The 23159-nt window shown below is 44.1% G+C and overlaps 1 protein-coding gene and 1 long non-coding RNA gene across 4 annotated transcripts in view; both read right to left on the reverse strand.

Moving 5' to 3' along the window:
* CTDP1 (CTD phosphatase subunit 1) overlaps window positions 1–10299 on the reverse strand; it is a 116438-nt gene extending 106139 nt beyond the window's left edge. For 2 of the 3 annotated variants that reach the window (XM_074870475.1, XM_074870483.1), the window contains exon 1: window positions 9807–10299. In XM_074870475.1, coding sequence (XP_074726576.1) covers window positions 9807–10138 — 332 coding nt within the window. In that variant the 5' untranslated portion in view covers window positions 10139–10299. The remainder of the gene's footprint in view (window positions 1–9806) is intronic. The other variant, XM_074870463.1, reaches the window with a different exon arrangement.
* Window positions 10300–16553: 6254 nt separating this feature from the next.
* On the reverse strand, window positions 16554–22331 carry LOC141953841 (uncharacterized). The gene is made up of 3 exons (XR_012632020.1): window positions 22296–22331; window positions 18491–18595; window positions 16554–16643 (listed from the first exon to the last, which is right to left on the reverse strand). It is a non-coding gene; the product is annotated as an uncharacterized LOC141953841 (long non-coding RNA).
* Between the last annotated feature and the right edge of the window lie 828 nt (window positions 22332–23159).

Genomic DNA, 23159 nt, shown 5'->3' on the forward strand with positions numbered 1-23159 from the left:
AAAGACTAGTTTGAAAGCCTCCATGCCACGGAGACATAAGTTTTATTTATTATCTTAACAAAGTCTGTTTCAAGGAATGATGTATTGGCATAGAAAATATAGTGCAATTTTCTAAATGTGTGAATGGAAAAATAGACAAAAGTTACAAGACAAAGCTACTGCCCTGCACTTGCTTGTATCTCACAGGTATCTGTCAAAAGACAAGAGATTGATGGGTTTCCTCAGACCAGTTTGGAATAAAGAGAGATAGCAAATACCACAAGAGTCACACATCCCAAGTTGTCACTGTGATCACTTAAAGCCGCTGTCCTCAATCTGATGCCATATGCCCTTGCAATTAGCATTAGAAAATGCAAAACCATACTAATACAGCAACATGAGATTCTGGTGTACAGGTGGACAAAAGCCCCCACCCAGGTTCTGCAGCACACTCAAGGGCATGTTACTGGCAATTTGTCAGGGGGTAAAAATACCAATGAACACATCTCAGATCAATGATTATTAATACCAACTGTTGTTGTATCAACCAACTGATCTAGAACAAATACCAGGACCTAATCCTTTAGCTGTCATAAGACCAGAAGGGCAGACAGATTAAGTCTGCTTCAACTTAAAGCCTGCTTCTACAGTTTAATTTACTCAAATTTGTGAAACATTGACATTTTTGTTAGCTTATACCAGAACATTATTTTGTGGTATGTGGCTGCAGCATTTAGAACCACCTCAAAGAGCCCTCAAGCCCAATTTACATCAAACCACAGCCTCTGTTACATAGGACTCCAGTTTCATACCAAGGATTTTCCAAAGCCTTAATCACCTTGAAATCACCATGTAAGCATAGGTAATTCCTTAGATATTTAACCACTGGGTTTATTTATTTATTTAACCCTCATCAGTATCTGTGAGGTGAGAGTCCTTGAATAATCGATTAAAAATACCAAGGATAACAAGTACACATGGCTCTTACTGCTACAGGCAACACATAGCCTACAGCCTCTTCCAGATGTTGCAAGACACTTGTCTCATCAGTTCTCTCCAGAAGCCACTTGACTTACACTCAAGGACAAGCAAACAGAGAAGGCTGTATTTCAAATACGTGTGAGCCTCAAAAGCCTGACCCAACCAATCCAGCCATTTTGATAAAACAACAAAAAAAACCACAACAAAAAAACCCAAAAAGCATGCATGATGCAGACACCAGGGTAAAGACACATTTGTAATTAAACTACAAAATAACAACTGCTGCAAGCAGCAGCTCATAGAAAGCACAGTTCACACTTCAAGGCATCATCTCAACTCTAGAACACTAATGGAGAAATCATGGGCCTTGAGATTTTTTTTTTTCTTTTAAGCACAAATTACTCACAATTATGAGTTAAAATGTGCGTGAACTTCAAAACATTTTATAACAGAAAAGTTGAAAAGTCATTTTTCTTCTACTTTTCAGGCAAGATATATCTGTTCAGGATTAGACGTAGGTCACGAATGCCAAGAGAAACTTAGGCCTAGACTTTCTGGATTTTATTTATAACCCAAAAGACATCTTAAGCATGAAGTAAGTCTATTGCCATGAGTTGCAACCCTTTAAGAAGCATTTCCATTTATCTCTGGAGAAGTTTTTGGCATTACCAAGTAAGGAGGTAACCCTCTCCCACCTTCCATGCACATATCTATGGGCAGATTCTTGGATGTTTCAAAAAGCCACTGTTAAAAGTTAACAATGTACAATAAAAAGGTACAAAAAAAGCAAACGAGTTTGCAATGCCCTTCACATAAAATCTAGTAAGTCTTTCAAAGATGATTTAGAATGTTTTTTTATTTTATTTAGAACATTTTAAACTAAAACCTTATTATTTGGGAGAATTCAAAACTACTTTTTTTTAAAAAAAGGTAAAGGTAAGAATATAGTTCTTCATACTTTTACATAAAACCACCTCAAAACAATGAAGTTCATACAAAATGAATACAAAAGTACAGAGTTAAGAGCTCATGTGTTCCTAACTTGTTTACTTAGTATTAAGTGGTACTTCTAACAGTAACACAATAGGCTGTCATGTCTCAGTAATTCCCTGAAGCAGCACACAGTTCTGCAGCCCATCCCCCCATCGCTATTGTCAACTATTGACATTACTGATTTATGCATTTGCGTTTCTATTGCTACCTCTCTCCAACTGCAGTGTTAGCAGTCACACAGCACTTCCCAAATACTTGCAGCACAACTCCAGTTGAGAGTTGAGGAACTGCAGGGCCAGAAAGAGTGGAAAAGTAATTTTGTGTTCACACATAGGTTACATTTTCTTAACTGAAGAGATGACTATCACTTGAAGCAGTAACAGTAAAATCAAAGTGAATGTATGTCCTTTGGCTTCTTGACTACACTTAACATCAGAACTTTACATTAACTATAGAAACATTACTGGAAAAGCCCCATGGGACTTCAAACTGCTGACAGCATCTCTAAGAGGTATTTGTAAATTCTACATACAGACACCATGGCAAAAGCCTAATTAATTCCAGTTACAGCTGGAAACATAACACATACCATAGCCAGCTTCCTTCTACCACATAACACATCTTAGATAAGTAAGAACTATGCAGGGTGTAAAAGATGTTCTGAAATAGCGGAAACACAGTAGCTTTAAGAACGTGTCCAAATTTAAAAACAGTGAACCACACCTTAGTTTTAATATGAATATCCAGGATTTTCATTGTTACACTAAAGAAGGCGTTTAATTTTTTTATGATTTCCCCTCTCGTAGCATTTTATGAATCTACTGCCATCAGCACCTGATGTATAAGAATTACAGGGCAAAAGCAATAAGTGATATGGGTTTAAAAAAAAAAAAAAAACAAAACCAGGAAACTACTTCACTCACCAAAAAAGCTGGCAAGGGAAGAATGAGGCATGGTACAGCTCCTAAGAAAATCTACTTGCAGCTTTCAAAGGAAACATTTTTACAAAGCTTACATTATCCCAGGATCCATTTTCTAAACCATGAAGTGTAGCTTTTTAGCACATGCACATCGAGACAAGTTCATTGGTTCAGTAACATCCAACAGCAGGATCAGAAATCTAAGTCCTCCAAATCTATACATGGCATATTTATATCTATATGGTGAACACTGCTAACTTAATTGGCATTGATCCAAAAAGTTGAGGTGGCAGAATGGTGACTGTACATGCTTCTAATTGACAGAAGAGTAACTAACATAGAACTGCCCTTTTCTCAAACCACACTTCAACTTTCACATCAGCTACTGAAGAACGGTAGTCACAAGCCAGGTGACAACAGTCTTGGACTAATGCCATCTGACTCCTTTTTGTTCTTTTCAGGTATATATCTTCTCAAATCCCCCATCTCCTTCAGGTAAAGGCACATCATTTCCCCCTATCTCAGACCAACTTACCACTGCATTCCTCCTACCCCCAGCCAAGATCACCTGTGATTACCTGAACAGATTTGGTTTCTCTTCAGGCCCACAACTATAGAAACTGCTACAGCTGAACACTAAAATGGCCTGGACACCAAAGCAGAGAAAGTTGACAGAGGAGACAGTTTGACATGCACACAGCTAGCAGCAAAGCTATATACGTGGTTTTTGCCTCTTCTTGTGCAGAAGTAGTCTGGGAGGATCCCTGTGATCTCTCCCCCTCTGCCTTAAAAACGTGCATCTATTAATAAAACATTACACCTTCTCCACTAGAACAAGACACTTAAGCAATCACTGTCCCTTTGTCTGTTACTTCCAAACAACAAACAAAATGGGAAGAGGCTTACTGTAGGATACGGATCCTCAGGTCTAACAGCTTCCACCCCTCCTTTCCCTTTTGGATACTGTGGCAAACTTTTATCTTGATACTACCTTCTGCATGTATTTTCCTCTGGGACTTGCTGTTAAGCCAAATGAACACACTTATATAGGAAAATTTAATAACTCTTAACACCCTTAAAAACAATTACGAACAAGACTGTCCTAAGTTACGCAGCAGCGTTCACACCAAAGAGCAGCAGCTCCACATTTGGCAACAGCCACGTGACACTGCATGCCCTCAGGATACCCAACGCGTCACATGAGCCCCTGGTCCCGACACACACTCAAAAGCAGAGCACAACATTTTAGAAGGCCGCTCAGCATATAAAGGGGAAGTATTATGAACAGCTGTAAAGTTACCTGGAAAGTTAATTAAGTTCCCTTCTTGTTTAGCGATGCCTTCCTTGGCTCGAACTGCTCACCCACCCTCTCTCCTGTGAATGAGGATTCACACTGTCCACTCAGTGTGGACTGAGACCTTCCGTCTTACTCACCAGCCGAATGCTGCAAAGTTTTAGATGTAATTTTTAAACCAGGGAGTACTAAAATACAAACAAATGGACATTATTCAGTTCTACTCTAAATGTCTAAATCATTGCCTTATTCTACATTTTTCCTCAAAACATTTGTAGAAAGGCAATTTTTTTTTTTTTTTTTTAATTATTAGTGAAATAGTGGCCTGGCAATACCCCATCCTTTCCTTAAAAAAGGACATACTATAAAAAAAATGATGTGTTTGTAAGAAGTAAGCTACATGGTATACTGCCACTTTTTACACAGTAACACACAAAGTAAAAGTCCTTCTGGATCTAGATGGTTCTGATGAATGATAATCTTGTATAAATCATCCAGCATGACCCTAAATTTAAATCATTTCAGTCCCATCAGATGACTAAAGAAAAATTCCCCTTCCATTGCACTAGAAAGACCACAAAAACTTTGCTCTTTGTTTCAAAAATAGGTTTTTATATTGGCTTTTTTCTCTTCCCCCCCCCCCCCCCCCCCCCCCGCCGTAGGCTAGTATTTCAGAAAACATCAGAAAAGATACAGTGTGCTCTCACAAATGGCATATGTATTTCACTCTGGATAATTCCTTTTCATCAACAGATGAAAAGGCCTAGTCTGAGGCCAACAGAAGTAGTTTCTACTGACTGGAAACAATGATTCATGCTTCTGGACAAGCAGCACTTCATTAGAAGTAGGGATATAGATTCTGAAGGAAAACACACAGTTGTTGAGCACTGTTGTAACATCCTACAAAATACAGTGAGAAATTCTCACCCAAGTTTCACAGTACGCATTACATACAGCAGCACTTCCTTGTCCACACCAGAGAAAGGGGAAACCTTTCCATCTTGCAAAGGCTTTTGAAGACCAGTAAGTCTCTCCTGTTAGTGACAGTATCTATTCTTCCTCTACAGTCCAAGGGTGAGATTTCCAATTCTGTAGGTCTAGGTTCAGCAAAACAAAACCTAGACAAAATGTGTAATCAAGATCTTTGAACTGTAACCTGTAATGCAATACTACCTGCTTTCCAGGTCATTTTAAGCTCCCCTACATACTTTAAAAGGCAACTGCTGAAAATTCAACTATCCACGTGTGCTAGAAGACCTTAGATTAACCTTTATTTAACATTTTTAACCACACAAACCAGATATTCATAGGAATATTTTATAAGTGACAACTTGCAATGAACTGTCTATTATCATTCTCAAAAAGAGATCCCAAAGTGAAAGGCTGGCAGCTCTTTACTGAACCTTGAGGCTAGAAAGCCCCAACTGGAAATATTTTTATATACTTTTGGTAATGTTTGAAAATTTGCAATACTATCACCCCGTATTAATTTTTATTTAGTGAGTTTAAATGTTGGGTTATCAGATTACTTAAGGGGAGTCTTCCACTGGATAAGACTGACTTTGAAAATCTGAATGGCTGGGATTCCTACTAGGGTCAGCCCTTAAGTTAACACCAAACACACAGTCATCAAATTGGAAAGGTCCAGACAGGCATGCAAGTTGTACTACTAAGATTTCTCAAAGCAAAAAACTCTCAGGTCAACACAGAAACTTTTAAGGTAATTCAAAGCAAAAGTCTTGTCTCTCTCTTCCTTCCTCAAACTTTTCCAACCCCTTCCAGTTCAAAGGGCTAGGCACCGTGCAGCACAAAAATTAAAGGTCTAGGCCTTCAGTCAGAATTTTTGTGCATACATTTTCTCTTCAGGAAACTACTTGTTTTACAACTAAGGAAAACAATTTGGCAGTTTCAGAGAAGAAACAACATGTGTATTTGCCTTTGAAAAAGACTGTGGCTTTCTAAACAACTCTAGTATTGAAGTAAAGCTCAAAAATACAGTGAAAAAACTAGACAGCAATTAAACAAAAATCCATTACAACTTGGGTAAAAGTAAAATCGATTTCATAGAATCACAGACTCTAATAAGCTCATTAAATATCTGACAGGATATTATGAAAACATTTGTGTCTAACAAACAGCAAGTTGTTTTCCTGTAGTTTATTACAAGTGTCATCACTTCAAAATAAACTAATTCATCAGCATTTTATTTCCCTTGAAAACTGTAAGATGAAAAGCATTGGGGCCCAGGGTTAAGTGGCCTCATCTTGGGTGGTAAACTAGGCCCTGAGGCTCTGTGACATTAGATAACCAAAGGAAGATATACCTTTTAAATATACAATCAAGTTTGATTCAAAAAAATGCAAAGTAACAAAAAAAAAATCTACAGTTTTAGAGAACAAATTCCTGCCTCTTTCCTGCTATCTTCTCCAAAAAGAGAAAATACAAGTTTTGCTACACTATAACCCATGTAGATTTAAACACGATTTTTATTGCAACACACAAATACTTTATGTTCTGTAGAAGAACACAAGCTTTAGCTATTAAAGCTATGTAGTAAGACACAAAGATACCCAGTTTAAATGTACAGGCAATAAATATTTTGGAAGACTATTAACTGAACCAAACAAAAGACTTTCAGTAGTCTATTCCATCAGTAGGGCCTGAAAGAGGATGATCGTTTCATATTAGAGACCCTTATGTAAATATTCACATAAACCAAAATACTGACCCAACCCAGAATCCTGACATACCTGCAGCAGCTTCAGAACAATTAACCTTGATGGGTAACCAGCATTAATAATACACAGAGCAGCGCAGCACTTTTTGACATTTTATTTGTTGCTCCTGTCACCCATGGAAAATATGCTTCATTAACATCAAAGACACTTCATTAACTGCTTACTGTCATCCCTGCTATTTACAGTCCTAACAGGTCAAACACCTTCCTCTCACCAGTCCTAGTTTGACATTCGATGCAAGCCCCTACCTCTGCTAGTATAAGCAAAAGCCACCTCCTGCCTGCCTTGGGCTGTCACCCCCCACCCCCATACCACCCTTTCCCCTGCGGACAGTTTACGCCACTGTCAATGTCAAAAAGTGGGTAATCAAACGACAAGAAAATGAAGCGCTATATATGTGGAAAATTACTTTCATGTACTGCAAGATTTCGTCTCATGCCTGATATAAAAGAAAAATAACCAAAAGTTAGGAATATATCTTTTTAAGAGGGAGAGACTTGTGCTAAAATATATTATTTTCAGAAATAACGATGAACAAATTGACATTAAAAAAACCTTAGCCAGTCACATTATTTATCCTCAGATAAAAAGGTTTAACCAACTTCTGTTCTCATGTTCTAATGAAAAGGAAAAATATTTGCAATAGAAATGGTATTTCTACAGTGTTTAAGTGCCTGACAAATATTTGCACATATCTTTGGTTTATAGAGAATTTGGGGCTAAACTGACCAAACCCACTTTTTTGAAGGCAGCAAATGGCACCTACCACCCTGGATAGTTTGGATTTAAAAAGTGTGTCTTCTGGAGACACTGAATAAATTTCACCTACTGTAATCACACCTGTATTTTAATAATGCACAACCTTAACATATATTTAAATATTGCTGATAGGGAGTGAAATGTTATTATTTCCATTCCACAAAATGGGAAGCCAAAGGCAAGAGATTAAATGCTCACCAAAAAAACTTTTAAGTGACCAAAGAAATGCAGTTATGTCTCCAACTGTTGACCAGCTCTACTACCCTTAGGGTCATGCTGCTTCTATGTTTTCACTTAAACTTTTCTTTTACATTCACTCAGTAAACACCACTACAGCATGCAATAGAGAATGCGCGCTGAAAAGTCAGAATTTCAGAAGCATAACGTCTAGCAATAGTCAATATTAAGAATTAACTTTTAGCAATATAAGATACAAACATTTTAGAAGCCAAGAACAACAGTAACAAAGAACAGTATTTATTTTCTAATTTTCTCAAATCAAGGACTTGCTAATTATAATCAAGTGAATCACAACTAGACAGATCCAATAAAAGCATTGTACTCAAGTCCTAAAGTTTACATTGATCAAAGCTAAACCTAAAATGCTGCTACATCAGACCCAGCATATTTTAAATAGTTTACATTTACCATTTAAAATCTTTTTTTGCTTTGGATTTCCTCCCAGGTACTTAGCTGACATAATGAAAAAGACAAGATAACTTTATCTCCTCTTCTACTCAGTACTATCAAGATGAATTTCATCATGCATATGATGTTTTAAAGTTTTAGCCTGTATTTTTAAGATGTATTTAGTCTGACCTACCATTTATGGTACCTTTGTTCCAAATCAGATATTAAAAGATTGTCCCATGTTGCACCAGATGCAATAGCAGAATGCTAACGTGGCACAAAAGGAAAGCCACATTCTTACCTCAGAAAGAATACTACTTTCTGTACCAAGAAAAACACAGCTTATACCTCATCTGTAGCACCTTATATTACTGATTAAAAAAAAAAAGCAGATTGTTTTTTTCCTGAACTTTTGAGGGCCCTCCCATACACAGATGTTTTGCATATACTGGTGATTTTCAATCAAGAAAGTTTAGGCCTGGCTGCACCACCCCAAAAATCAAGAGAACTGCAATAAAAGAAAATAACTTGTTGTCATAAAACAGGGGAAGTAGAGTGTTTCAGTGGTTTCCTGTTGAGAAAAAAAATCTGCTTGAAGTACAGGGGAGCAAGCTATTAGCCCAATTTAACCTAGAAATCTGAGAAGCCCTATCTATTAGCAATTTAAGTCAACCAACATCCAGCCTTATCAAGACAAAGCCATTGTTAAACTATGGAGAACCTCTCTTATTTAATCCCTTGCTCTTCTGAAAGTTCAAATGACACCATCTCGTTTATATTTATACATTAAAGCATCTACAGTATTAAAAGCATTTAGGTTGACATTATACGCATAGTGTCTAGTAATTAACAGGTCTTGCCACAGTGCTGATTCCCATTAAAATTCCTCCTACCAAGAGCAAAATGATCCCTTTGCTACCCGAGTTTTGCACCTACCTAACAGTGAACTGCCAAACTAAAAAAAGAAAAAAAAAAAAGAAAAAAAGTATTTCCAAGTAGTTTTGCTACTAAGAGCAGTTTTCAGGGAACCCCAAAACACATCAAGGGGATGCTCAGCTCTCCGAGGCAGAGCTCACAGCGAAAGACTCGGCTCTGAACCGAGGGAGCAGAGCACGACCTCTCGCACCTCCCCGCACGGCTGCCTCCCGCGCGTCACCCAGCGCAGAGCTGCGGAGGAAGGGCCTTTCCCTGCCGGCAGCGACACGGCCGTGAGACCCAGCGCAGCGTAAGGCACGGCTTTACGACCCACGCGAGCCGCCGCTACGGGGAAGCGGAGCCGAGGGACGGGACCAGGCTCCCGTTACACGCCGCCTCGCCAGCGCCTGCCACCCCCGGGAGCCGAGGAGCCGGCAGTACCGCCTTCCCCCCCCGCCACCCCGCGCCGGCCTTCCCGCCGCCCCGCAGGGCGGGCAGGGAAGCGGGGCCCGGCCCCCACAGGAGAAGCGCGAAACCCGCGCCCCGGGACAGGCTCCCCAGGCTGCCGGCCGCCACTGCCGCTGGCCCCGCACTCACCCGGGCGCGACGACCTGTCCGGGCCGCGCACACAGCTCCCGCACCACGCCGGGCCGCTCCGCCTTCAGCTTGCGCTCGGGGCCGGCCCGCTGCGGCCGGGTGCTGGCGCCGCTGGCGGCAGGCGGCGGGGCGGCGGGGCCGGCGGCGGGCCGCGGGGTGGGCGGCAGCGGGGCGCACAGCGCCAGCACCGACCCGATCTGCACCGCCGCTCCCACCGACACCTTCCACTCCAGCAGCCGCAGCGGCCGCGGGCCCGGCGCCCGGATCTCCGTGATCACCCCCGCCGGGCCCTCCGCGCCGGGACCGCCGCCCCTCTCCGCCGGCCCCTCCATCGTCCCGGCCGGGGGAGGGGGGGCCGCTATGGCAACGCCGCTGCTGCCGCCGGCCCGGCAGTGGGGCCCGAGCCTGGCGCTGCCGCCGGGGGGCTGGGGGCGCCCCAACAGTCACCGGCAGCACCGACAGGGAGCGAGGTCACGGCCCCTCTGCGCAGGCGCGGGGCGGCGGGCGTCCGGCCGGGCTTAAAGGCACAAGCGCACCCAGCTCGCGGGGCGGGGCGGCGGCGGCGGCGAGGGGGGAGAGAGAGGGGAGGCGGGAGGCGACGCGACGCGACGCGACGCGACGCGACGCGACGCGACCCCGGTGCGCGCGGTCCCGCTCCGGCGGAGGGAAAGCGCCGCGCCCCTCCCCCAACTTCAGAGGCGTGTCCGGGCCCGCGCGCGCCCTCGCCTGTCCCCGCGCGTGGGGCGAGCGGCAGGGGCGCGCGCGCGAGGCAGTGAACTACGGCTCCCGGCAGGCGGCGCGCGGGGCGGCCGCCCAGCCCCAGCGTGCACCGCGCCCCCACCGCGAGGCGCGGGGGCGGGCCGCTCCCGTCGGGGCACGCTGGGGGCTGGAGTTACCCCGCTCCGGCCGGGGAGCGGGAAACGTAGCGGCGCGGGCCGGGGCCGGGGCCGGGGCGTGGGCGGTGCGGTCCCGGCCGCCGGGCTCCTCCCTGAGGCCCGGCCCCTGCGGAGCTCGCGGCAGCTCCGCGCTGCGATTCCGCTCTTCCCCCGGGTCGGAGGGGCAGGCGGAGAGGGAGCGCGTCCCTGCCTCGCGTCGCGGTCGCCTGCGGCCGGATCCCGCCCCGCGGCGCGTTGGGCGGGCCCGGAGGAGCAGCAGGGGGTGGCCGGCAGGCCCGAGCTCAGAGGCGGACAAGGCCGCGCGCGTGCAGCCTGCCCCTGCGCAGGCAGACCCTCATAGGGACGACCCCGCCGCTCACCACAGGGCCGGCAGGGCTGACTGGAGCTGAGGGCTGAGGTGTTTGCTCCCAAGGGTGTGACTCCATCAAAGGGGCCGTGGGCACACTTCCCACCCGCCGAGCCGCGTTGCAGAGCGCAGTTCCCTCTTCAGCCACATGCCAAGCAGGGAGGCTTCGTGCACAGAATCACAGAATCATTCAGGCTGGAAAAGACCCTTGGGATCATCGAGTCCAACCATCAGCCCTACTCTACAAAGTTCTCCCCTACACCATATCCCCCAACATCTCATCTAAACCACCCTTAAACACATCCAGGGATGGTGACTCCACCACCTCCTTGGGCAGCCTATTCCACTGTCTTACCACTCTTTCTGTGAAAAATTTTTTCCTCTCCTGTGCAGCGTGCCAAGCCTTGTCCAGTGTGCCGAGGAGGGGTGAGGTACTGTGAGCATCCCTGGGAGTGCACGAGTACCTCAGCATCTCTGTGTAACAAGTGCACCAAATCTTTGTTCCTTGTTGGCAGTCCCGGAGTTAACACTTCTGGACCTAGGAGCTCAGAGCAGCAGGCACAAGGGGCTTCACAAGAAGTCCTCTCCTGAGAGTGTTTGACAGACTTGCTAGCAGCCAGGATTTTGATAGAGAGAAGCCTGACAGCACATAGTCTACAGGCAGTCTCTAAGCAGCAGGTTTTCCTGAGGTTTTTCCTCCTGGCATGTCAGTAGAGATACCTTAAAACAAGAACACTGTGGACTGGTTGGGAATTTGGTCTGCAGACATTGCTGTGAACTTCATGACAAGAGTGGGTTGAAAGGCAGCCACCATCACCAACAACCAGAGAGGGAAATTCCCGAATGAAAGTTGCCATGCACCTTTTATCAGCACCTTGTACACAGTCATAACGACACATTGCATGATCACGTATGTTTTCTAGATCCCATTCTAGTACAATGAGCTGAAGGGAGCTGCTTTTTGAGAAGCCTGAAGGTTACATAATAAAGGAGGCTGCTGACTGTATAGTCCTCCACTTATTTGCTACAGAAGTTGGAAGGTATGATGTGAATGAGACTAAGGAACTGCGAGAGGAATAGTTAAGTTTTGTGGTGAAGGCATTTGGACACTGCTTCGGAGAATGGTACTCGTTCGCTGTCTGCTCCAGAGTTCTTGTCCAAAGCAAGTGTCTTCAGCCACAGTTTTGAGAAAGTGTTTGTGTACATACTCTCTCATGGAGTGTGTGAAGAGGGGGTAATACTGTCTTGTCCTTCTTGGAGGAATTTACAAGAAATTTTGTTACTATATCAATTAACAGGGTTTGAAGAGTGGGAAATAAGTAGAGGATAAGGCCACACACTGAACACTGGATTTAAAACTGAATACTGAACGTTAGCTACATGAGCCCCAGCTGTTCTTTGTGTTTTGACTAGCAGCCTTATTTCTTACGTTCCCTAGTGTGTATTATTCTTAATATTCTTTTAATGTTGTCGTGTGCATGTAGTAAAGCTACATCATAAAAGGTGAGTTGTTTCCTTTTTGCATATTATTCCCTCCTTTACAAGACTGCACTGTTCTCACTGTGGAGACTGGGAGTATCTCTCTACTACATATGTTGCTCTGTTTGCTCTTTCTTAATCTGGAATAAAAATAATCAGCACTGAAGAAACATGTCCATGTCCTTTTGCAAATGAAAACTGAAGTTTACATCACCAGTGACCACTGATGAGGCCACTGTGCAGCTCCACCAGGAAGTGCTGACTTGCAGCATTTCTCCTGAAGCAGCTCTTACCTGACCAGTGTTTTTAGCTCACACCCAGGCGTCTTTCTTTTGCGGGGTGGATTGATAATGTTCTACTCAGGGGCAGCAGACTGAGGCCTGCCTCAAGAATGCAAAGGAAAAGAGATAGCCTCAAAGAGCAGGAAATTAATCAGGAATTTCCCTATTGTTAAAACTTTTATAGGCTTCGAAGTCTAGCAAAACTCTGTTCCATCAAGAGTGGTAGTCATGACAGTCGAGAAAAGACTGAAACAATAGCTGGAGTGGGAAGGGACCTCTGGAGACCATCTAGTCCCAACCCCCCAGCTCAAAGCAGGGCAACTAGCAGGTTTCGCAGGGCTGTGTCCAGGTGGGTTTGAATATCTCCAAGGATGGAGACTCTACATCCTCTCTGAGCAACCTGTGCCAGTGCTCAACCAACCTTACAGTGAAAAAAGCTTTTTCTTTTGTTTAAATGGAATTTTCTGTGTTTCAGTGTGGGCCGGTTGCCTCTTGTCCTTTCCCAGGGCACCACTGACAAGAGTGTGGCTCTGTCCTCTTTATCAACCCTCCCTCACCTCCATCAGATGTTTATACACCTTGGGAAAATTCCTCTGGAGCCTTCTTTTCTCCAGGCTGAACAGTCCCAGCTCTCTCAGCCTCTTCTCATATGACAGATGCCTCAAGGCCTTTAATAACGCTTGTGGCCCTTGGCTGCACTTGCTCCAGTATGTCCATGCCTCTTGTACTGGACCCAGCACACCCCACCAGGTGTCACAAGTGCTGAGTACAGGGGAAGGAGCACCTCCCTCAGACCTATGGGCAGTGAGTGCTCTTCCTAGTGCAGCGTGGGATGCTGCAAGGGTTACATTTGCTGGTTTGAGGTGAGCTTGGTGTCCACTGGGGTGCCCAGGGCCTTTACTGCAGATACTTGGCCCCCAGCCTGTCCTGGGGCCTGGGGTTGTTTCTCCCCAGGGGCAGGACTTGGCATTTACTTTCCTTGAACGTCATGAGGTTCCTCTCTGCCCATTTCTCCAGGCTGTCAAAGTCCCTCCGGATGGCAGCACAACCATTTAGCCTGTCACCCACTCCTCCCAGCTTTGTATCACCTGTAATCTCTGCCCCATCGTCAAGGTCACTGATGAAGATGTTAAACAGTATTGGTCACAGTACAGAACCCCTGGGCAAACCACTAGTGAGTGGGTAACTAGTGAGAGGACACTCCTAGCATAACATGAAGCACCAGGGACCAGCTTTGTATTTATGCAGTATCTTTTTTTTCCATTTCTGCTGTAGGGAAGAACTTCTTTAAGGAAACCAGAAAAGACTGCATATTTTCTCTAGATTCCCTGAGTGTAATCTTGCTCTGTGTTTGCAGATTAGCTCAGTTAAGTAAACTGTATTTATTGGTACTGAATGTCCCCTAATTGTATGTGGAGATGATAGTCTTGGCAGCAGAGCAGAACCATGTCATAGAAATGATGTGGCTTTGTTTGCCCTACCAATACCTCAAACCAAAGGTTACTCTGTTTTCCTTTTGCCTGCTAATCCCCCTCACGCGAAGACGTGCATTTAAGCTCATGCAGCTTTCTGAGTATCTGCCATTTTCTTGAAAGCTGGCATACCACACAGCTTTTATATATTTCAACATCACATCTGTCCTTGGCTAATATTGTCTAATATCTGATCCCTCACCAGCAGGTTTGATGCATGTAAGAATTGACTGAGTGAAGTCTGACACTGCATGGCTACACAGGGCTAGAACTGGCAATGTTACAAGTAAGGGATGAAGTAAGAAGAGCTGACCTCACCTTACCAACCCTGATGTGTTAACTCTTATCTCTGGAGCAAACGGAGGGTGTGCTGCAGCTTCTACGGTACAGCTGATCTCAGAAAGCCTCTGCAGCCCCTCCTTCCACAGAAACGATTTTCTGATTTTCTCTGCACCTGTAATTGTGCAGATGAAAAGCTCAGCCGGGAGAATAACAACAGAAATCTACATAATAATTATTATTGGTTTTGGTTACTTTGATTGCACCGAGACAAAGCTTTACAAAATAATTGCGCTGATCAGTCCTAGGTAGGTGCAAGGGAAAATCCCTGAGACGGTGTGTGATGAGAACATTAGGGGAAGAATCTGTAATTCTCTTAAGTAAGTATAATTCTAAGGAACACACTGTTTTAAAATGCTTGACTTCATGTCTGGTTATACCAGATGGCTTCCATCAAGAGGCAGATGTTTTCCCCAGTCTTCGCCTCAAAAAGGACATCAGAATTTAACCACGCCTTTGTATTTGAATACGTAGCATGAACAAAAGCATATGCTGTAGATATCAACTTCATATAACTGTCGAGTGAAAGCACTGGGGTGGTAGATATAGCCTTGTGGGGAAGCATTTCTTGAAAGTGATAGATTTTTAAAAATACATGCATTCAGTATGGCTGTCTTCCAAAAAGATAAAGGAGATAATCTGCAGTTTGTTTACTTAAGGTTGAAACATGCTTAGCTAAAACTTCTTTTAAAATAAAATACACGTTACCCTGCTTTGGGTGTTCTAGCTTTAATGAAAATTCAAAATTCGTTATATAATGCCTCTTAAAGGCGGCTTGGCTGAGTATTTTCCTATTCAGACTGATGACTTTGATGCTGTAAGCCTGTTGCAGCATACTTAATCCACACTAATACCTGTTCCATAGTAATTTTCAGGAGGCTGTAGAGCACAAGGTGGCCAACCTCCCAAAATCTACAAGCAGTTTACAGAAATCTGCAAATGGGCAAGAGCCACAAAGCGCCCGCTAAATACCTCACTGCTCCCAGGAGAGCTGTGGGGTGGTTTGCAGACAGGACGTGACAGCAGCTCACCAGCGATCCACGGACCCTGCTCCAGCCCCCAGCCTGGGCATGCAGCTGCGGTGCAGGGTGGCTGGGCAAAATCACTCTCTGCTTTCCCCCGTGGCTGGGGATTTGAATGAACCAGCCATCCTGGTGCTAGACAGTCCCGTTGCCAATTACATGATGTAATGTTATTATGAGAACTGTATCTGAGCTACTTAGAAGTGATGCAAAAGTTGTTCAAGAGCCGCAGATTGGCCAGTCTCTATGGCAGGGAGTTTGTAGCTATTTATATATAATTCCTCAGTGCAAGAAGTCTGCAAGGCGCTATCACATTTAAATATTACAACAAAATATGGAGACATTCAAAATCTCTCACAGCTCTTCCATGCCCAGACACCTCGTTGGATCCACTGTGATAACCAGTGACAGATTTCACTTGGGGAAATAAAATAACCTCATCCTGTTTTTTGAGTGTTTCCAGTAGGAAGGGAAGCTCCTCAGAAGCCGGCAGGACTTAACATCAGAAAATAGAGATTTTGCTGTACGTGAGCGCCCCTTGTAAAAGAGGTTTGGGTAGTTTCCATTGTGGCAGTTCTTTCCTGTTTCTAGACTCTTGAATTCTCAGCCAAGGACATTCTGCCAGGGTTTCTGCTGGCTTTTACAGAAGCAACTCAGGGAATGACTTTAACACACGGAATAGAATAAAATGTGTATGTGGGGCTTGATCCCACTCCCACTGAACTATTACAAATGTTGTCAATTGCCTTCAAAAGGAGACCATGCAAATTCTTAACACCGAAATAGTCAATTAGCAGGCAGTTTAAATTGTGCTGTCACCAACTTTTACATCACCTGGCTCTTTGTGTTTGAAAATGCGATCTTCATGCTCTGTTAGCAGAGGATCTTTTTAGGATCTTTTTTTTTCCCCCTGGCCAATATCTTTGGCTAAGCTCCATACTCCTCAGTGGAAATAGAGCAGAGACTAATTTAGCTTCTCAATTTTTGTTTTTCTTGGGCAATCTGAAAGAAAAAGATAGAAAAAAGAAATAATTTGTGAAAGGTAGTTACATTTTCTCCACAGCTCCTTCTCTATGAGTGGGGTTAGTTTTTCACTGATGTACTGTACACACTGATGCACAGGTGTATTTTCAACACTGCAAATACTTTTGCATGGACATATTTCTGTATATCAGTATACAAACTGGCTCATGCCAGATCAACTGCACAAGAGATTACCATGGGCACACCTTCATGAGTCTGACTGGCTACCCATACATACACCAGCACAGACATCCTTTTGGTCCTGCCCTTGAAAACCCTACAGGCAGTTGTCCTCACTCATAAAATAAACCATTATTCACTTTGTTGGGGCTACTCCCACGGTGCCTTCACAGTCATGCTTCACATCTTGAAGCCCACATAGTTTTGAAATGTGTGACTCGGAACCATGAATCAACACTTCTCCCTTTCCTTAGCAGGGATGCATACAATTTAACATCCCTTCCCTCCTCTGCAGAAATGGAACATGTCTAAACATTTTCATTTCAGAAGAGAAGCTGATGACAGAGATTCCTGTGCCATTGCAACGGAAGTTAATTCAAGCTCTAGACTGGGCCATCGACCAAACAGGATGGGCAATTTTTATAACTGAAGCTGTTTGTGATGGCAAAATGGTGATTTCCAGCCTGTGCACTGCGGGCTCTTGGGGCTGGTGAGTCATAGAATCATAGATTGGTTTGGGTTGGAAGGGACCTTAAAGATCATCTAGTTCCAACCCCCCTGCCATGGGCAGGGACACCTTCCACTAGACCAGGTTGCTCCAAGCCCCGTCCAACCTGGCCTTGAACACTGCCAGGGAGTGGACAGCCGTAACTTCTCTGGGCAACCTGTTCCAGTGTCTCACCACTTTCACAGTAAAGAATCTCTTCCTTATGTCTAATCTAAACCTACCCTCTTTCAGTTTAAAGCCATCAGCCCTCATCCTATCACTATATGCCCTTGCAAAAAGTCCCTCCCTGGCTTTCTTGTTGGCCCCCTTAAGGTACTGGAAGGCCACTATAAGGTCTTCCTGGAGCCTTCTCTTCTCTGGGCTGAACAACCCCAACTCTCTCAGCCTGTCTTCACAGGGGAGGTGCTCCAGCCCCCTGATCATCTTCGTGGCCTCCTCTGGACCCACTCGAGCAGGTCCATGTCCTTCTTATGTTGGGGGCCCCAGAGCTGGACACAGCACTCCAGGTGGGGTCTCACCAGAACGGAGTAGAGGGGGAGAATCACCTCCCTTGACCTGCTGGTCACAGTCCACAGATGCTGATTAGGGAAGTTAATTTGCTGTCTAGTAATCTACAGATGTGAAACTTCTTTCCCCTCACCTCCACTGGAAAATGTATAAAGATGAAGACTAGCAAACAGCCAAAAAACCCTGCCATAATGAAACACACATTCTTATCAGACTTGTGTGAAAAGTTTATTCAGACCAAAACTTTTTACCTTGCCCTTCCCTTTTACCCTGCCCTTTCCCACTGCCATGAGTCTCCAGCCCAAGGAAAAACCAGGGGTGTTGGACCCCGCTTTGACGACAGGCTGAGTGGGGTGGTGGAGCTGGACTGCTCCCCCCACCCAGGAGGACTTGTGTTTGTCCATCATCTCCTTCAAGCAGAGTGCCACAGAGTGGTCTCCAAGGAGAGGTGATGTTGCAAATACTGAGTATGACAACTCTTACTTAATCAGGAAAAAAATCTATTTATAGTAACAGGGAAAAACCCATTCAACTGGGAAATGTAAAGTATGTTGTTTCATCTGCATAGGCACAGGTGAAATATAACAAGTAAGATTCAAAGTTCAGAAGAGGATTTAAGGTAATACTTTACTGTTTGTGGTAGATCAGGAAAAGTTCAGAAAACCAAGCAGGAATGTAGGGGGGGAAGGAAGAAGCTGTCAGCAGTGATTTTTAATCAAAGAGAAAAGTCACATCTCTGCAAAGAAGATAAACAGAATCAAAAGTGATCAAGAATGGAACTGCTGATAGAAGTGACAACAAAAAAATCATTTGGTCTGGTGCCTTGCTGAGGAAAGATGAGCCTGGAGACAGAAGTTGTTAGCAGGTGAGAAGAGGGTGAGGCAAGCATCATTTTTTTTTTCAAAGCAGGGATAAAAACAAGTACATCTGAAGTGGAAGGGTGAAGATGGTGCAACCACATAAATGATCAAAGAAGACATACTATATACTGTGTTAACATAAGAGACAAACATAGTAACTTCATAAGCTGATCTTACAAACCATAAATTATGGCAGTAGCATTAGTCGTGAGCGTCTGAACTGGTGAAAGTGGAGTTCCATATGCATTACTAAGAAACCCATAATCATACATTGAGACACGCAGAAACAATGTGGGTGTCTGCACAAACTGAGAGCTAAATCCTTTTTCCTCTTTTACTTTATCTGAAAACTTGCTGTCTGAAAAAAAAGAAAATTGTTATCTGAAAATGTGCTGGTATTTTTCTTTTTCATTATTTCAGGAATATTTTGGGGGAGAGACATTTTTATATTCTGTTCTCAGGAAGGCAAAATTTAAACTTACTCTGGTTCTGCTGATGGGCAGTTTTAAGGCCAAGGAGAGAAGCTCTTAACGATGATCTGTGAAGGAGCCTCAATCAGCATTGTCTCTGCTCCAGGTGCCAGCTTCATCTAGCTTTTGATGCATCACACAGGTGGAGAGGCCAGCTCTCAATTGACACAGTCCTAGCATATGGAATCATTTGCAAGAATAGTTCCCCAAAGGAGATGGTGAGAACTAAGAAGCCACAGTATACTGGGGCACTCCATCATGGGTTTTCGGACAAATGTATGTATTGTATGCGTCTCAGTTTGACAAAAATACTTCTGTCTTAGAAATGCAAGTGAATAGAATATGTGTCTGCAGGGCAATACTCAGTATACTAAATGCACATTTTTATAGTAGCAAAATCATAGTCTAGTAGAAAAACAAGCTTCAGGTGTGATAGCACAAGTCAGAACCATCCTCATGGAAAATTCAATTACAATCAAGACTTTCTGGTAAACGTTTTACTTTTCAACTGCATATTTTGCACACTATTTGCGTGACATCTCCTTTCTCTCTTTCCCTTGTTGGCTGACTTTGTGCCCTTTTGGCTTGTCCCTTTTTCTCTTTGTAAGCCTAGTGGTGATTCACTGGAAAAAAATCCATTTAGCTAGTGAGCAGGAATTTGTGACCTATTTACAAGTGAACTTCACTATACTTTTTATAGGCTAAAGTCAACCCCCAATGTACCCCCCAGACTGCCTTTTAGAAACCGTGTCAAGTTCCCAGTGATTCCTGAGGACTCCCCTCCAGCGCATCTGTGCTTACCTCACCTGGCCTGCCGTGTTGTAGATGCTCTTCACTATTTGCTTACTCAGAATATTTTCTCTTAAAAGAACCTATATTCTTGGGGATGGACTGCATGTCTTCCGAAAGGTCTCTCGAAGATACTGCACTGCAGGAGGAGTGATGAGAAATAATGGCTTTCGAGGTTCTACTGTCTGCTTCCTGGGGTAACACCCAGAGTAACTGAGCTGTTGCTAACTGCTGCAAAGCCTCCACATTTTCAATAACCCTGTATCTATGAGCCGGACAACCTAGTGTTTTTCTAAAATTCACCACAGGATGGCAGTGCAAGATTTTAATTTTCAGCCTCTCTGTCTATTGTATGTGTACGTGCCTTGTGCGTGTGACAGTGTAGTTAGACAGAAAATTAAAACCAGTAGTGCTTTTTTCCATTTTGAAAAGAAAACTAGTTTCCTTTCAAATAGAGCTGGATTATGAAAACACAGAGCCAATAAGAAAACAATGATGATGATGCTGCTGCATGAAGTGTTGCCATATACGCCACATTTCAGAAACGTACCTCACTTTGTTCCTATGCTGACTACGCATTTAATTAATTTACACCTTCCCCCCTCATTTTACAACTTACATCGCAAAGATAATTTAGGTTATGTATTCTAAGTAGCTTTTGAATTCAGGGAGCTAGGGTCCTAAAACTGCATCTTTGGCCTGTGTGTTAAGGCACACTCCCTGCCGGTGTGATCCCAAAGCATGTTCTGCCGACAGAGCTGTAAGCAGTTGCCAGAAGTTTAGGTCAGCCTCACTCCTCTGTCTCCAGCTTCACATTCCCTTTTTCTTTTTGCAAGGCAAATCAGGGAATTTGGTTTGTCTGAAAATGTACCTGACAAAACCAAACAGTTAGTTTTTAATCTAATTAGTTCCCTGGTCTGGCTGGCAGCTTGGGTGCCAGCACCGGCAAGAGGAGGCAGCAGGGAGCCTGGGATCATCCTTCCAGCTGCCCCTCATGCCCAAGCTGGCTAATGGGATGGCAGTGCTGAGGAAAGCTTTCAGGCCTGGGCTCTGCTGGTTGTTGACTCAACTGGCTTGCCATCGCAGGTGCTATTTTCTGGTTTGGCATTCACAGTGAAATGCTGATGGCATAGCTTGCTCTGCGGCATTTTTGTCAGGAAGCAATACAGTAAAGTATCATCAGGGCTATATTAATGCCAAGGGCAATGCAGGATTTAAATACCGCGTCCTGCTTTGAACTGATGCTGAAACACACCCATACAACTTAACTTCTTACTGATACATGTGTCCATGCTAGTGAATTGCACTGACTGCACAGCTAGATCTCTACAGAAAGACAACACGGGTGGGATCCAGCAGAGTGAACGCCAGACTGACAACCGTCATAATTTCACAGCTAATATGATTATATGAGAACCTTATTTGTCACTAAAAATCTTCACAGTTCAACAGAAAAGTTGAAAATATGAACTCTGACTTAAAAACATGAAGGCATATTTAATTTGTAAATCCATCTTTTTAGGGTAATGCTTTGAATGCTGAGGACCTGATTTATGATTTTTAATCCTTGGGACTGGCACCCCTGTTGTTTCTTCCCTTCCACTTCATCTCAGTGGCTGAGCGAGGAGGGGTGTTATGGTGTCAGTTTGAATGCAGAGAAGTGAATGCTGGTCACTCTCAGCTCTGAACTCTGCTGCTCCTGTCCTCATCAAGCAAAAGCTCCAAGAGGCACAAGCGAGCCATGGGTAATGTTCACCTCTTTGCTCAGACTTCTGCTGGAGACAGATAGTTTGATAGTTTGATAAACAAAAGCTAAAGGGTTCTTCAAGTGGCAGCTATCTGTCAGTGTTGCTACTTTTTTAAAGCTTATGTACATGTGTTTAGTAGTCCCAGTGGTCCACTGAGAGATAAACAAAACATGCAGTTCAGCAGTGCTTCTTGAGGTGTAATAAAGGCTCCACATAAATGCAGCAGAGCAGCACTTACTTCTGCTTTCTCCCCTTCCCAATAAAGGGCAGTTTTATGTTTCAGAAGGTTTCTGGGATGACTGATATGATCTGATACAGAACCAGCCTGTATGTAGCCCGAGTCTACACTGGAAGACTTAATGGAGGAAAAATGCATTTTCCATAGCTAGTAGCACCCAGCAGTCTTAGCTCTATCTGAGAGAAGTGCTGCTCTTACATTGAGTGTCAGTCTTAGACTTCAGCCCATAACAGCAACATTTCTGAAATCTGGTATTTTTCTTTGCAGGTTAACTTCAGGTAAATCTCCTTTTTGTCTAAAAAGAAGAATACTTTTTTTTTTCAGGACATACCTTTCTCTCCATCTCTTCTACTGGTGTAGCGATAACTGAAAAGTGGACAGAAATGCCTATTTAGTATGAGATGTGGCTACATTCTACACTGTCTAAATAGAACTGAGAAAAAACATCTACCTGTTCTCTCTAAACTATACAAAAGCTTTCCCCTTCTTTTCCAGACGTGATATAATTTACGATTTCTTCTTTCATATTTAGAAAACAGTAACATGTAGTCGTAAAGAGTACATGTGTGTGTGCAATTGCAATAACCCTTTGAAAAGAAATCTTTAGTGCTACAGCTAATATATTTCAAGATGCAGTATCCCAAAACAGAGACACTGCATGTTCACAACTGCACACACCCTGAGCATGTCACACAGCCTGTAAGGAATTAAGCTTCACAAAAACCCCATGGTATTGGGAAGTGTTTTGATTCCCGATAGTGATGATGTATATTTCCCTAGCAGTGTGAGTGGGGAAGCAGGGAGCCATTCTGCAGCATGTGACCCACAGCGTGAACACCCACCGCTGTGGGCTGGTGTGGGATGCTGTGTAGGGCAGTAGAGGCAGAAGGGGAGTGGGCCAGGCTCCTTGTAAATCACCATCAGGATGGGGGCCCCACTAGGCTAGTTGTCCTACAAGCTCATATAGAAGTAGTTATTCTTCTTCTGCAGAGTTTGCAATATGAAAGAGATCAGACCAGTAGTGGGGAGGGGGGTCCTGCAGTGTGGTTATCAGGAGTACAGATGAGCCAACGGCACCAGGCCCCCCAGGTCAGAAGGGTGCAGTCACTGAGCAGTGGTGGAGGCAGACCACAGCCGTGGGCAAGCACTGCCTGTTGCCTCTAATACCTTTAGTTACTCGAGCTGGAGCCCAGCT

This window comes from Strix uralensis, chromosome 1, assembly GCF_047716275.1.
Source record: "Strix uralensis isolate ZFMK-TIS-50842 chromosome 1, bStrUra1, whole genome shotgun sequence".
Taxonomy (NCBI): Eukaryota; Metazoa; Chordata; class Aves; order Strigiformes; family Strigidae; genus Strix; species Strix uralensis.